Raw genomic sequence first — 16,638 nt, 5'->3', positions numbered from 1 at the left:
CTTTCCCTACTTAAAATCATCCCCCAGAATCTTCAGTATATAGAATATTAGGAAACAGGAACCTGAAGAAAACCATTCTGCTTAAAAAAACAACTGTCTTTGCTACCAATCTTTCCGGTTTTGTTACACGTCAGTCTTCCCAAAAAAACAAGTATATCTGTAAAGCACATTTTATAAACTAAGAGTATTTTTAATGAAAATGCAGTTAGTATTGACCACCTAAAGTATTATCAAGATAATTAGAGTTATCACTGTACTATTATTGGTACACAGAGAATTAAGGTACATTTTCAAAAAGCGGGCTACTGTGATGGCGTCACTGCATTTTTGCAATATCATGATAAATCGAGACTGTCTTTAACATATCAGAATCAAGAAGCAATAATGTTTTATAAAAATAAATCATGGAATTTTTAATTGGATAATTAAATTTTGTTTTATATCTACAGCTTATTAGTTTTTTAATATTTTATTTATTTATTTTTAGAGAGAAGGAAAGGGAGGGAAAAAGAGAGGGAGAGAAACATCGATGAGAGAGAGAAACATCGATCAGTTTCACCTCTCGTACACATCCTGACCACGGACTGAACCTGCAACCTAGGCATGTGCCCTGATCAGGAATGGAATGAACCAGTAACCTTTCGCTTTGCAGAGTGACACCCAACTAACTGAGCCAACATCCGTCAGGACCACCTTATAATATTTTAAAAAGCTTGGTCTTGAGCACAAAGAGATCTTAGGTATTTTAATTGTAAGAACAAAAATTAGATCGTTTATGAGCAGCTTTCATGAAAGGCCAGTGTTGCAGTAGCATATTCAACTGAGAGTTTAAAAACTACAAGGCGGAGAACCAGCAGCCACAGAATAAAGATAATCAACTAATGCCAAATCAAGTAACAATATTAACAAGTATAAAAATCTTACTATGTAACCACTAGTAACTAAGAAGACTTCATGTTATACTAAAAAAATTAAATTGTGCTCATTCAACCTTTAGACGTACATTATTTGCTCACTTAGTTCACCATTATGACTATAAAGTTGAAACAGTTCATCTTGTATAGATAAGCATATTAAATTAACACTTTAAATTTAGTGAATTTAGAATTTCTTTCATTCAGTTGTTTTTCTGGTTATAGAAAGAAAAAAGTCCGTAAGTTTTAAATATCATACCATTCTGGGTAGCGTGATGAAATCTTGCACTGTCCAGGCCTGTCCCACCCAGGATGTGAGTCTTTCCCTGACCCAGTGTATCCAAGTTGTATAGCTACTTAGTAGCCCTCTCGGTTACCAGATCTACTGTCGTGGTATCACAGTGCTTGTGTTCAAGTAACCCTTCTAGTAGCCTACTGTTATGTTACAATGCCTACATCATTCACCTCACAGCACCTCATCACATAGGCATTTCATCATTTCACATCAGCATCATTAGAAAGGTGAATATAATACCGTAAGATGAGAGAGAGACCATATTCACACTTTTATTGCAATATATTGTCATAATTGTTCTATTTTATTATTGTTATTAATCTCTTATAGTGTATAATTTATAAGTTAAACTTCATCACAGGTGTATAAATACAGGAAAAAAACATAGTATATATAGCATTCGGTACTATCCATGATTTTAGGCATCTACTGAGGGTCTAGTAATGTATCTCCCACAGAAAAGGTGGTACTTAGTATTATCAAGTGTGGTCCAACCTGAATGATTAAATTTCTCAGATTATACACATGAGTTATTTGTATAATAATTAAGATTACCAGAAGTTTCTTATGGCACAATGGAAAAAAAGGTAGACTAACTAGAAAGCTGAAACACAAGAATTTTTTTAGCTTCCCTCTTTAGACAATCTTATGATACTAAAAAGGTTAAGATAAGGTAAATTTTTAAAACTCCCAAGTCAGTAATTTTTAACTAAAAGCTTCACAGTCCCTGTAAGGTAGTAATCTTTTACATACTACTGTAGGGCAGAAAAATAGCAATGGAGATATCCCAAAATCACATATACAGTTATTTTTATATAAAAAACAAAACCCTGAGAACATTAAAACTTTAAAAAGAAACAAAATTGTATTCACATTTCAAACTGTTTAAAGTGTTTTACCTTATGCTAAACAATAAAGAGGCATTTACTATTTCATAGGGCAACAAAAGAAACAAAATTATATTTATCTTAAGCATGAGGGAGGGGAAGTCAAGTAAGAGCCAAAAATTAACAGTGACAATTTAATATTTATGTGGAGAAAGAAAATGAAATGGCATATTTCCCAATTATGGAATGCAATATTACATATTTTAAAGTGCATAAAGGAACAATTATTTCCTGAAACTTATAAAGTGTAAATATCCTAGTTCTACTAGGATTAAGGTCATAGTGTTATGTCTTTATATTTCACATAATCTTAAAAATCAGATTATTTATATACATCTACTCCAAAGACAGGGTAAACTATGTTACAATCTCGGGTTTAATGCACTTACAGTTCCTTGTGCTTGTCTTCAGCCAAGATTTGGTCATTTGCTTTAAGAGAATACCTGTAACACAGAACAAAAATATACTGGTCATACAAACATACAAGTACGTTCGACTCATAGACACCTGACTGTAGTATCAACAGTTGACACCCATCAAGCACTACCACACTGTTCATAAAAAGAGTTCTTTGCTATTCTTAGTCACTTCCATACACACGACCCCAAGAAATGATCTACCTGACCATGCTTTGACAGCACAGGATATCCAATATTCTTCTACAGTGAATCATCGGTAATCTCACTCATCTAGCAGGTCAAAATTCAAGAAACTACTCTAATGGTAAGTACGTAAGAGTAAAAATAGGCTGTTATCCCATTTGCTAAACACGTAATAAATATCTACTGTATACCAGACTATGTACTGGGTAGTGCGACTTAAGAGAAACAATGAGATTTGAAGTTCCTGACTGGATGGACCATTTACTAGCTTAATGACTACAGGCAATTATTTCACCTCTTTAAGTCCATTCCTTATCTATAAATTAGAGGTTGCTATAAATTTTACAACAGGGATCTTTCAAATTATTGCTGAAGTTAAAAGAATTTCTAAGGAGCACACTGCTGAAATAGGTTTAAAAAAATGGACAGCAATTCCTAAAGTCTTCAATTTCCACTTGTATTCAACCCTTTGCTAAAACTAATCTACCTGACAATGGATCAGAGGTCCAAGTGGAGTAACCATGTAGGTTTTCCTTTCTTGCCTCCCCTTTCACAAGTGCCTTTATCTACTTTATAAAGAGAATGGCATTATCTATCACCCATGCTGAATAAAACTGTATTGCACTGCCTAGTGTGTACAAAAATCTCTGATGTACAAAATAAGGAATGATTCATATTTTGTCTGCAAAGCCTTCTTTAATACCACAAACTGACTACAGGGCTTCCTGTTTTATACATTATTTCTATAAATAATGAAGCCATAAATTATAAATGGGGAACTGTGATAGGATGTTCTATTTGCAGATATATAGAACATGGGGCAGAAGTTGACTGCAACTTTCATTTTGAAAATTTATCTCTTTCATCCCATGTTCATCATTAAAGAAATATTACTTTTCAGGAAAAGTCCTGTGAAACAAAGGTAAGGCAGTTTCTAACAAGAAAAAATAAAGACAGTATCAACTTATTTCTTCCAGTAAACAAACTTAAAACAAGGCTCCTTACACTGCCATTTATCTACTAAAGATTAAGTATCAAAAGATGGTTGTCACAGAAACACGAACCAAAGCCATTTATTTGAATTGAAAATGAGGCCAGCCCTTTTCTACCATGAAAATTAATCTGATTGGCTTGACAATGAAGAACAGTTTTGACATTAAGGTTCTATGGCGGATGGCCTTGAATGGTTTGACTAAAAGACATTTAAGGTACTTGATAAAGACATTTTATTTAAAAAAAAATCCTTTTCACAAAGGCATATTGAAATTAACAACATTTTAACTTTTGTCATCATCTCCTGAAATGTTAAGATAAACATATTGCCTATAAGAAAAACACTAATAGGGCCAAGATGGAGGTATAGGTAGACACACTGTGCCTCCTCGCACAACCAAAAGAAGGACAACAATTTAAAAACAAAAAACAACCAGAACTGACAGAAAATCAAACTGTATGGAAGTCTGACAACCAAGGAGATAAAGAAGAAACATTCCCCCAGACCAGTAGGCAGGGCGGAGACCAGCAGCCAGGGTGGAGAGGACTTGCGGCAAGGCGGCGGCTGGCAGACCCAGCGAGGTGGTGGATTGTAGAATGGGGCAGGCCAGGCTGCAGTTAGCAGACCCCACAAGGTGGTGGCTGGCACACCCTGTGGCCCCACATTCAAACATGGATAAACCGGGAGGAACGGTGGGGGAGCCAAACAGACCTCACAACCCAGGGCTCCAGCATGGGGAAATAAAGCCTCAAACCTCTGATTGAAAACACCTGTGGGGGTTGAGGCAGTAGGAGAAACTCCCAGCCTCACAGGAGAGGTCGTTGGAGAGACCCATGGGGGCCTAGAGCATGCACAAGCCCACCCACCCGGGAAGCAGAACCAGAAGGGCCCAATTTGATTGTGGGTAGCAGAGGGAGTGACTGAAGTCCTGCAGAGAGTGGAGCAAGCGCCATTGCTCCCTCTCGGCAACTCCCCCACATACAGCATCGCAGCACAGCTACTAGCGTTACCCTGCTCTGGTGACACCTAAGGCTCCGCCCCTTTACTTAACAGGCGCGCCAAGACAAAAAAAATGGCCTAAATGAAAGAACAGATCAAAGCTCCAAAAAATACAACTAAGCAGTAAAGAGATAGCCAACCTATCAGATGCACAGTTCAAAACACTGGTAATCAGGAAGCTCACAGAATTGGTTGAATTTGGTCACAAATTAGATGAAAAAATGAAGGCTATGCTAAGAGAAACAAAGGGAACCAATAGTGATGGGAAGGGAACTGGGACTCAAATCAATGGTGTGGACCAGAAGGAAGCAAGAAACATCCAACCAGAACACAATGAAGAAACAAGAATTCAAAAAATTGAGAAGAGGCTTAGGAATTTCCAGGACATCTCTAAACGCTTCAACATCTGAATTATAGGGGTGCCAGGAGGAGAAGAGGAAGAACAAAATTTGAAAACTTATTTGAACAAATAATGAAGGAGAACTTCCCCAGTCTGGCAAAGGAAATAGACTTCCAGGAAGTCCAGGAAGCTCAGAGAGTCCCAAAGAAGCTGGACCCAAGGAGGAACACACCAAGGCACATCATAATTACATTACCCATGATTAAACAGGAGGAGAGAATCTTAGAAGCAACAAGAGAAAAGGACACAGTTACCTACAAAGGGGTTCCCATAAGACTGTCAGCTGATTTCTCAAGAGAGACCTTACATGCAAGAAGGGGCTGGAAAGAAGTATTCCAAGTCCATGAAAGGCAAGGACCTACATCCAAGATTGCTCTATCCAGCAAAGCTTTCATTTAGAATGGAAGGGCAGATAAAGTGCTTCCCAGGTAAGGTCAAGGTTAAGGAGTTCATCATCACCAAGCCCTTATTATATGAAATGTTAAGGGATTTATCTAAGACAAAGAAGATAAAAAATATGAACAGTAAAAATGACAGCAAACTCACAGCTATTAACAACCACACCTAAAACCAAAACAAAAGCAAACTAAGCAAACAACTAGAACAGAAACAGAACCACAGAAATGGAGATCACATGGAGGGTTATCAACAGGGGAGTGGGAGGGGGAGAGGGGGGAAAGGTACAGAGAATAAGTAGCATAAATGGTAGGTAGAAAATAGACAGGGGGAGGGTAAGAATAGTGTAGGAAATGTAGAAGCCAAAGAACTTATAAGTATGACCCATGGACATGAATATAGGGGGGGAATGTGGGAGGGAGGGGGTGGGCGGGATGGAGTGAAGAGGGGGAAATGGGACAACTGTAATAGCATAATCAATAAATATATTTTAAAAAGTAGAAAAAAGAAAAACACTAATAGATATAGTTACTATTTAAAAAGCCTTAATAATGCCTTTTTTGGTATACTTCCCAGAATTCATGTATCTAGTGACTCTAATAAATGACCACGTCAGGTGGTTTCTAATTCTTCATTTCCAACAAACTTGAAGGAGGACTAATTAAATTACCACTGATAAATAAAAATGTTTGATAGCAGACAAGTTCAAATAATTGAATGACAAAACTAAAACAAAAATCTGTCTATTACCATCTAATTAATTATGCCAACTTTTTCTCAGCACTTACATCTCTGAAGAAAAAAAGGGAAATAGGATGATGCAGAACTTGTCTTATTGCAGCAATGTGTATTATTTATCCACAAAACGTTGAATTAAAAACAGTTAAAAACTAGTTTCACCCATGCCATCACAAGATGCATTTAACTTCATTTTCTTCTGTTTCATAATTATTTAACAACATTTTAACATATTTATGTTGTTTTACTAATGACATGCTAATTGTAATTTAATGATTGAGATATTTTTTTAATTCTATTTACACATACATTTTTATGGAAGAGACATATGATAGGGTGATCAATATGCAAGAAGGGCTTTAATACATAAAATATATTACTTTCATAATGTATTACGTGCAAAATATAATTCCTGCAAAAAAATACATTACTTAAAGATAAACACTGGTGAGGAAAAGTGTAACAGAAATACAAATTTAAACAGAAAAAAGGAACATAAAATTTTTAAATGTTAAAAAAGAGCTTGTTCATGCATTTTTAGAAATGGATGATGATAGTTATCAAATCACTGTTATTTAGAGTCCACTAAAAGAATGACCTGTCAGTTTTATTTAACATTACAATAAAAACTCATAATTATTAACTTAATGAATGAGAAAGTACTTCTTTATCAAAACATTTTTATATAAGTTAAAAAGTTTTAGACCAGTGGATTTGAGGACATCTATATTTTAGCAAAGAGTTTGGTACATATACAATAGGAACTCACTCAGAGTTATTTTCCTTCTTTCTCTAGCTGGCTAGTAATAGAGAAATAACATATCTTGCTGAAAGACCTCACAATTCAGTAAGCGAACAGAACAAAATAACTGTTTCTAGTGAGATAAGTGTTACAAAAAAGTGCAATATCTACTGTTCATACAACAGAGGAAGTAGTAAGACTCCTTCCTAAGACAGACAAGAAAAGGGCAGCTTTTATCTGTTCCCCAACTTTCTACTCCCCCATAACATCTCTCTTCATTGCTCCTTCCCCAGAAACAACCTTCCCATTTAGTTTCAGGATAAGAATTTGAAGGGAATAGTAAAGGAGGCCTGAATAAAAGGTCCATAGAGGCAAGAAGCAGGCAAGCATAGCCTGATTTTGATCAAATTACCAAAAGGAAGATTTCACTCTCCTAATTCACACAATACATCTCCAGGTCCTCAACAATGAGTTTACAAAATCAATTTTGAACTATGCTCTAAGCAAGTAAGTTCTCCAATCTCAAACAGGCCTCAAAATCACTGTTCCTATAGTATTCCTTTCTCTATTCTGATTTCCCCCTACCCCAAACCAGGTAAGTAGCCTTCCATCAGATCTCAATTACCTTTATTCTTCTTCATCTTTGCTGGACTTTTCTCAATTTTATCTTTCTTATCTCTACCTTGACTCTTGCACACATAGAAATCTAGCCTACACATAAAACTGCAAGGTTTGAGGATACAGTACTCAAGACTGTTCTCACTTCTGACATCATCTGCAAGTTCAGGGGGTCCCCCAAACCACCCTCAGTTTCAGTAATTCACTGGAAGGGCTCACAGAACTCACTGAAAGCTATCACACAGATTACATGGTTACAGATTACAAGAAAAGGATACAAGTCAAAATCAGCCAATGGAAGAAACATACAGGGCAGCATGGGGGACAATTCCAAATGCGAAGCTTCCAGGATGCGTTCTCTCTTGGCATCAACATGGCACACTGGTGACATGCGACAATATGGTAGAGTACTGCCAGCCAGGGAAGCTCACCGAGCTTCAGTGTCCAGAGTTATTCTTTCTTCATTGAAGTTTCATTACATAGGCATGGTTCATCAATTGACTACTTATTAAGTGGTTTAACTAGGTCTCCAGGTCAACTGATACCATATGACCCAGAGCCTCACCCTAAATCACGGAATTAGTCACATTATTGGGTGTGGCCAACCCCTGTCCTCAACAAAAATATACTTCTACATGTGTAATATAGATTACCTCCTAGAAACCAAGGGCAAAAGCCAGACCCCTCTTTGGGCAAGGCCATATTCTTGGCACATGCCTATATGTATATTTATTTATTCATATATGTCTATAAATATACAGATGTACAAATTTATGCATATGTATATTTCTTTATTCATAAACTTCCATCCAGATCCGTATTTTTCACATAACTCTCTCTTATAAATACCTACTATATGAAATGCCACTACAATAACCTATAGTTGTTAATTAGCTATCTTGCTGCCTAAAAGAATAGCATTCTAATTATTTAAATGGAACACTGATTTAGTTTGCAAATTAGAAAAAAAGGCACTATTAGAGAGCTGATTTGTTCCTCCAGGCAACTTAAATATCTTTCCAAAACTCATAAACTACAACCAAACTCCATATTTATGCATGGTTATTTGTAAGGAAATAAAAACTTTACATACACTTTTTTAAATGTACAGAAATAGTACACACCTACAATTGTAATAATTATGTTCTAAACTATAACAAACTGCTTAAAGTTCATTTTAAAGTAGGCAAACCATAAATTATAATTACAAATGTAAAGGTAAATACACCATCAGGACCATAATCCTTACCAATGAAATGGAGATATTTTGCATTGAAACATACATTTAAATGTTTACATGTGAGGTTTATAATTACACATAGTTCTCATTTTCATTTTCATTTCCTGTTCTGCCAACCTTAACTGCTGTTTGCAGAGTGGAAGATACAGAGCCTTTTGACTCTCTTTATTGCATTTAACTTATTTTGTGAACCTTCCATGTTTTATGTTAATAAACTTCAAAAAGAAAATTCAATTAGTGGAAAGTAGAGAGCTATACCTCAGTTGTCTACCGTGGCTTTCTCAAATGGAAACAAAGCACACCCTATTTTTAAGCTGGGTTTTGTTTCCTAAAGACATGATTAGATAGATGTTCTGCTTTTATACCCATTTCTTAGATTCAAACGTGAACATGGTCCCTAAAAAAAGAGAGACAGCAAACAAGTGTAGTGTTAGTTCTCAAACTTCTTTCTCACTGAATTTACCAGAGGAAAAACACATACACTCCAGTCATCAGAAGATGAGAAGGCAGGAGAAAGCACCGGGAAGGGTCCTCTTATCCTGCGGCTAACCACCACAAAGAAAACTTCTTGAGTGAGTGAAAGACGGTAAGACTGAGAGTATGAGACCTGTGTTATTGTCTGGATTCTGCCATTAACTAGCTTTTTGAAGTGGACAAGCCATTTAATTTCTCTAAGGAAGACAAACTACCTATGTCACAGGGTTGCTATGTGGATCAAATAAGATAATACATGGAAGTGTCCAGCACATTATTTAACACACAATAAATACTCATCCTTCCCCCCTTTCTTTGAATTCTTCCACCTCTTTAAATGAACAATTAGTTCAAAATGTAGGGGTTGGGGGAGAAGGTCAGTTTAAAGTGTTTTCGTATTTGGAAACAACTGCATGACTATAAATTTTCATTAAGGAAACCAGAGTGTTTGTACAAGAATGTCAACAAGAGCATTATTTATTGAAAATTAAAATTGTAAACAATCAGCCCTGGCTGGTGTGGCTCAGTGGATTGAACAGAACCAGCAAAGGGTCACTGGTTGGATTCCCAGTCTGGGCACATGCCTGGGTTGCAAGCCAAGTCAGGTTCCCAGTAGGGGGCATGAGAGAGGCAATCACATATTGGTGTTTCTCTCCCTCTTTTTCTCCCTCCCTTTCCCTCTCTAAAAATAAATTTAAAAAATATTTTTTTAAAAAATTATAAACAATCACACCACACAAAAAGTAGCAGACTGCATCAATAAATTATAGTAAAACCATGGGGAAATGGTTCAACATTAATTTTTTTAAAAATCCCAATATACTAGAAAGAACTGGAAATATATATGTAAAAATATATAGCATGACAGGATTTTTATTTTCTTCTTTGTACTTTTTTAAACTGTAAATAATAAGGATATTTTTGAAATTAGGAAAAATATATAAAAAACAAACGTAATACTTTAGAATGTGATTATGATATTCATCTGAATATAGTTTTCACGTAAACTTTTCAACCAATGAACATGAAAGTTTTCAGATTAGTTCAAATCTTCTCTTGTATAAAAACTTAAAATAAGTTTAATTTAAATGTTATTGAACAAACATTGACAGCAACAGGTGACAAGTTAAATAGGAAGAAGAAGAGAGAAAAGGGAGGGAGGGGAAGAGAGAGTAGTAGAGAGGAGGAAGTAGGAGAGGACAAAGAGGACTACTTTCCCCAATCCTGAGTTGTTTATGGACAACACGCTTAAAGCAAAAAGTATAAAATCCAGTAATGGCATTCCCAGCATGGGCAACGGGAACATGCTGTTACTTAGGTTAAACATTTACTATTAGAACATATCAATAAAATATATTCATACATTATAGTTAACGATTATGATATGCTAGAAGAGTAGTAGTACAATAAAATAAAGTTTAGGCCTTTTATAAAAGATGGAAACAAACATTATTTATTCAAATGTGTTTCTCCCTGAAAATTAGCATAACATAGAATTTCAGGCTGAAGGTCCTTGAAGAGATGGTAAACTCCAGAACCAGCCCTACCCCAGTGGTCCCCAACCCCTGGGGGCCAGCAGCAAGGGAGCTAGCTAAGCTTCATCTGTATTTACAGCTGCTCCCCACTGCTGGCACTACCATCTGAGCTCTTCCTCCTGTCAGATCAGCAGAGGCATTAGGTTCTCAGAGGAGCGTGAACCCTACTGTGAACTGCGCATGTAAGGGATCTAGGTTGCACACTCCTCATGGGAATCTAATGCCTGGTGATCTGTGGTGGAGCTGAGGCGGTGATGCTAGCACTGGGGAGCGGCTGCAAATACAGATCATCATTAGCAGAGAGGTTTGACTGCACAGAGACCACAATAAATCAACTGCTTGCAGACTTATATATATCAAAACCCTACCAGTGAGTGGCAAGTGACAATTACACTGCTTCTGGTGGCAGGCTTTACAGTGACAAGTGAGTTGATGTACTTCAACTGCACAGCTGCATCTGGTGGCAGGCTTTAACTCAGAATCCGACACTTATTTTAGGCTGCACGTGGCCTGCCCATTATTTTATTTACCATTTCCATCTGGGCCTCTTTCCCCACACTGTGCACTTGTCTCAGTCACAGTTTTGGTAAGCCCACATGCTAACCCAGCCAAAATGAGTAAAAAGCAAACGTTGCTGGAGAGCTTCTTTAAAGGGGGGGAAAGACCCAATGATGAGACAGCAGAAGACTCCAAAACTGCAAACAAAAAGCAAGCTGCATTTAAAAGAAAATACCCACAGTCCTACTTAAATAACAGGTTCACTGCAACAGGTGATTCACATTCTCCAAGTCTGCTTTGTATAATATGTGGCGACAAGCTATCCAATGAAGCCATGAAACCTTCAAAACTGCTTTGCCAAGCACCCTGCATTAAAAGACAAGCCTTCAGAGTTTTTCAAAAGAAAAAAATGTGAACACAAAGAAAGAAGCAGTTACTGAAGGCCATCACTTTATCAAATGTGTCTGCGCTGAGAGCATCACTCTTAGTTACTAATCGCATTGCTGAAGCTAAGAAGGCCTTTACTATTGGTGAAGAGATGATTCTGCCTGCTGCTCAGTATATGTGTCATGAACTTTGAGGAGAAGCTGCAGTTCAAAAGGCGTCAAGTGCTCCTCTTCTGGCTAACGCATAACTAGACAAATTGATGAAAGAGCAGAGGATAATGAGGCACAATTGTTTGAGAGGATTAGTAAGTCAGCGTGGTCTGCAATCCAGGTTGACTGGTCTACTGATGTTAACAAGGCTTGTTTTTGTGCGATATATTTTTCAGGAGGACGTGCATGAGGATATGTGTTGCGCACTTTTGTTACCAACCAACACCACAGCTGCAGAACTATTCAAGTCTTTGCCTGATTACATGTCAGGAAAACTGAATTGGTCATTTTGTGTCAGTGTATGCCCAGGCAGAGTGGCTGCCATGACTGGATGGCTCTCTGGTTTCACTACTCAGGTCAAAGAGCTGGCTTCTGAATGTGAGTACGCACTGTGTCACCCATAGCAAATGCAGGTTAGCTGAAAAATGTCACCTGAACTTAACAACATTTTACAGGATGTGATTAAAAAACCACACTAAAGTCCATGCTTTTAACTCGCATCTGTTGGTGCAGCTCTGGAGGAGATGCACGCAGAGCACACACATCTTCTCTTATCCACAGAAGTGAGAAGGCTTTCCAAAGGTAGATCACTAGCCAGTTTTTAAGTTCAGAGCTGCTCCAGAGATTTCTTTTAGAATAACAATCACCACTGGTAGCATATTTCAGTGACACAGAGTGGGTCACAAAATTTGCTTATTTGTGTGACATATTCAACCTGCTCAACGAACTCAGACTGTCACTTCAGGGGAGAACAACAACTGTGTTCAAGTTGGCAGATAGGTGTTCAAGGGGCTGCATTCAAAGCCAAACTGGAATTATGGGGGCGACAAGTGAACATTGGGATTTTTGACATGTTTCAAACATCAGCAGAGATTCTAAAAGAGGCTGAACTGGGCCTTCTTTCTCCCGGCTGGCCCATGATCACCTATTTCAGCTTTCAAAAGAGTTAGAGCATTACTCCCCAACCACAATAGACCCCCAAACTGGGAAGGAATGGATCCACAACCCATCTGTGAATAAGCCAGGTGAATTCACTTTGTCCGTGCTAGGAGAGGACTAACTGCGTGAGGTCACAAATGACAGCGACCTTAAAAGTATGTTTGAGACAACTTCAAATCCCCATACATTCTGGATTAAAGTCAAGGTGGAATATCCTGATATTTCCACAAAAGCACTGAAAAGCCTGCTGCCATGTCCAACATCCTGTCTTTGTGAGGCAGGGTTTTCTGCAGTGACAGCACCAAAATGAGATTACAGAGTAGACGAGACACAAGGAACACACTTCAGGTGTTACTGTCTCCCATCACCCCTGGATGGGACTGTCTATTTGTGGGAAAACAAGCTCAGGCCTCCCACTGATTCTGCATTATGGTGAGTTATATAACTATTTCATTATATATTACAATGTAATAATAATAGAAAGAATGTACACAATAAATGTAATGTGCTTGAGTCATCCCAAAACCATCCCGCTGCCCTGGTGTGTGGAAAAATTGTCTTCCACAAAATTGGTCCCTGGTGCCCAAAAAGGTTGGGGACCACTGCCTACCCAAAGTCACACATGTAGGAAGTGAGGGCAATCTGGCTGCAACATCCGTCACCCCAGTGATCACCAGGGATGATTCGGCTGATCTGGCTGGCTAGGCAGGTATCCCCATCCTCCCTCACCAATACATGTCCATCCCTCCTGAAGCTGCGCACTGGTGGAAGAGGATGATCTTCCCAACTAGAGGAGAGGACCAGTCTTCGGTCAAGGGTATGCGAGTAGCTGCGCTCCCCTGCTAGAACCTCCAAACCAGCTCTCAATGTCCAAAGTCTAGTTTATGCCAAACTAGAACTTGCTACACAACAGGGTGAAAATAAATTATTCATAAGTACCTGCAACTAAGATTGCCTCCAGAGATATAACAAGTAAAATTCCTAAAAATCTATAAACATTACCACATAATCCAAAGAATCCAAATAGTATCCTGCAAAATTTTATTGAATTGGTATAATCAATCAGGTAGATAAGTATGTGTATGGTAGTAAGAGTTTAAACATTTGACTGGCTCTTGCAATTAACAAATAAAGGTTGACCAAAACATACTTGGGAGGAAGAAAAGGGAGGCCAAAGTGTTAATCATCATAACAATGTTTCCTACTAAAGTTGAAATTTAAGGGGTTTATAAAGAAACAGATTAAGAGTAAACCACAGGATTAGAATGAAAATAATGGCAAAAGTACATGGATTATGAAAGTAATATTTTAAATACCCATTAGTAAACTAAATGAGGATTAAAACTTAATAGGAGAAAGAATTAAACTGGATTTAAATCTACAAAAATTACACTCTTTGTATTCTAACATTTTTCTTTCCTTATGGTTTTATTTTTTTTAAGTTGATAATTACTCCAAATAACTAGCCACATATTTTCATTAAAGGAATTTTTAAAAATGTGTTAAGTGTGGTATGTTTGCCTCCAGCCATATCAAGAGAATTGGTCCACTTAATATAACACCATTTCTTTCTTTTATTTTTATTTATTAATTTTATGTTTTAATCTTTTTAAAGTTTTTTTTCTTAAAGATTTTACTTATTTATTTTTAGAGAGAGGGGAAGGGAAGGAGAAGGAGAGGGAGAGAAACATCAATGTGTGGTTGCCTCTCGCGTGTCCCAAACTGAGGACCTGGCCCACAACCCACACAAGTGCCCTGACTGGGAATCCAACTGGAGACCCTTTGGTTCGCAGGCCCGTGCTCAATACTCTGAGTTACACCAACCAGGGCTATTAATTTTATTTTTTAATTGCATTTTATTGATTGTGCTATTTCAGTTGTTCTAATTTTTCTGCTTTTGCCCTCCTCAACCCAGTACCCCCAACTCCCTCAGGCAATTCTCCCACCATGTTCATGTCCATGGGCATGCACGTAAGTTCTTTGGCTACTCCATTTCATATACTTACTTTACATCCCATGATTATTCTGCACCTATCTATTTGTACTTCTTAATCCCTGAGACTCTTCATCCATTCCCCAACACCCCCCACCCCATCTGGCAACCATCAAAATGTTCTCAGTATCCATGGTTCTGTCTCTCTTCTTGTTTGCTTAGTATGTTTTTAAGATTCAATTGTTGATAGATATGTATTTTTGCCACTTTATAATTCATAGTTTTGATCTTCTTTTTCTTAAAAAAAGTCCCATTATTATTTTTCCTATGATAACGGTTTGGTGATGATGCTCCTTTAGTTTTTCTCTTATCTTGGAAGCACTTTATCTGCCCTTACATTCTAAACGACAGCTTTGCTGGACAGAGCAATCCTGGCTGTAGTACACTGCTTTTCATGACTTTGAATATTTCTTGCTAAACTCTTGTAGCCTGATTTCTTTTGAAAAATCAGCTGACACTCCTATGGGAACTCCCATGTAGGTAACTAACTGCTTTTCTCTTGTTGCTTTTAAGATTCTCTTTATTGTGACCTTTGGCATTTTAATTATGATGTGTCTTAGAGTGGGCCTATTTGCATCCATCTTGTTTGGGACTCTCTGTGCTTCCTGGACTTGCATGTCTATTTCCTTCACCAAATTAGGGAAGTTTTCTTTCATTATTTTTTTCAAATAATGTCCAATTTCTTGCTCTTTATCTTCTCTTTCTTGTACCCCTATGATGTGAATGTTGAATCTCTTGAAACTGTCTCAGAGGCTGCTTATGCTATCCTCATTTTTTGGATTCTTTTTTCTTCTTGTTGTTCTGATTGGTTGTTTTTTGCTTCCTTATGTTCCATATCATTGATTTGATTCTTGGCTTCATCCATTCTACTGTTGTTTCCCTGTAAGTTGTTCTTTATTTCAATTAGTGTGTCCTTTGTTTCTTACTGGATCTTCTTTATGCTTTTGAGGTCCTCACTAAGTTCCTTGAGCATCCTTATAACCTATGTGTTGAACTCTGCATCTGATAGATTGCTTATCTCCATTTCATTTAGCTCTTTCTCTGAGTTTTGACTGTACTTTCATTTGCTCCATGTTTCTTTGTCTCCTCATTTTGGCAGCCTCCCTGTGTTTGTTTCTATGTATGAGATAAGAGCTGCTTTGACTTCGTGTCTTGATAGTATGGCTTTATTGTAAATGTCCTGTAGGGTCCAGTGGCACAGCCTCCCCTATCACCCAAGCTGGGTACTCAAGGTGTACCCTTCTTGTGGACTGAGTACTGTAAGTACCCTTCTTGTGGACTGTAAGTATTGGCAGATCAATGGCAGGGACTGACCCAGGTCAGCCAGCTGCAAGGACTGCCTGTTACCACTGACCACCAACCTCTGCCGTCTGGGGATCAGTTGTGCAGAGGGCAGGGTGGTTGCACTCCGACGTGGTCTGTAGCTGTCCCCTCGGTGTGCTGGCCCTGGTGTTTCCTGTGTGGCACAGGCCAAGATCAGCCCCCACCTGTGTTTTGCCTGGGGCACCCTGCCTGAGCTATAAAGCAATGTGAGATGGCTGCTTATGCTGGGCTTGGAGATTTACAGGCAAAGACAAACTGTGAATCTAAGCTGGTTGCTGCTAGTGCCAGGCCTGGTAGCTCACTGAGGCCAGCTATTGTTTGTCTGATAGGATTTATGAAATTGTAAGGCATCAGCCAAGATCAGTCAATCATATGGAAAAGTAGTTTGGGTGGGCCCATAAGTTGGGAGAGGCAGTCTCTTGGGATCTCCAAGGCACATCAAACAGTGTTAGCCA

General features: G+C 38.0%; 1 protein-coding gene across 2 annotated transcripts in view; it reads right to left on the bottom strand.

Annotated features, from left to right (window-relative positions):
• ADK (adenosine kinase) overlaps window positions 1–16,638 on the bottom strand; it is a 581,524-nt gene that overhangs the window by 499,479 nt on the left and 65,407 nt on the right. For both annotated transcript variants that reach the window (XM_053922691.2, XM_024561378.4), the window contains exon 3: window positions 2,486–2,539. In XM_053922691.2, coding sequence (XP_053778666.1) covers window positions 2,486–2,539 — 54 coding nt within the window. The remainder of the gene's footprint in view (window positions 1–2,485; window positions 2,540–16,638) is intronic.

Source organism: Desmodus rotundus, chromosome 4, assembly GCF_022682495.2.
Source record: "Desmodus rotundus isolate HL8 chromosome 4, HLdesRot8A.1, whole genome shotgun sequence".
Taxonomy (NCBI): Eukaryota; Metazoa; Chordata; class Mammalia; order Chiroptera; family Phyllostomidae; genus Desmodus; species Desmodus rotundus.
Note: the sequence above shows the minus strand (reverse complement) of the source record. Positions and strands in the feature narration are given on the sequence as shown.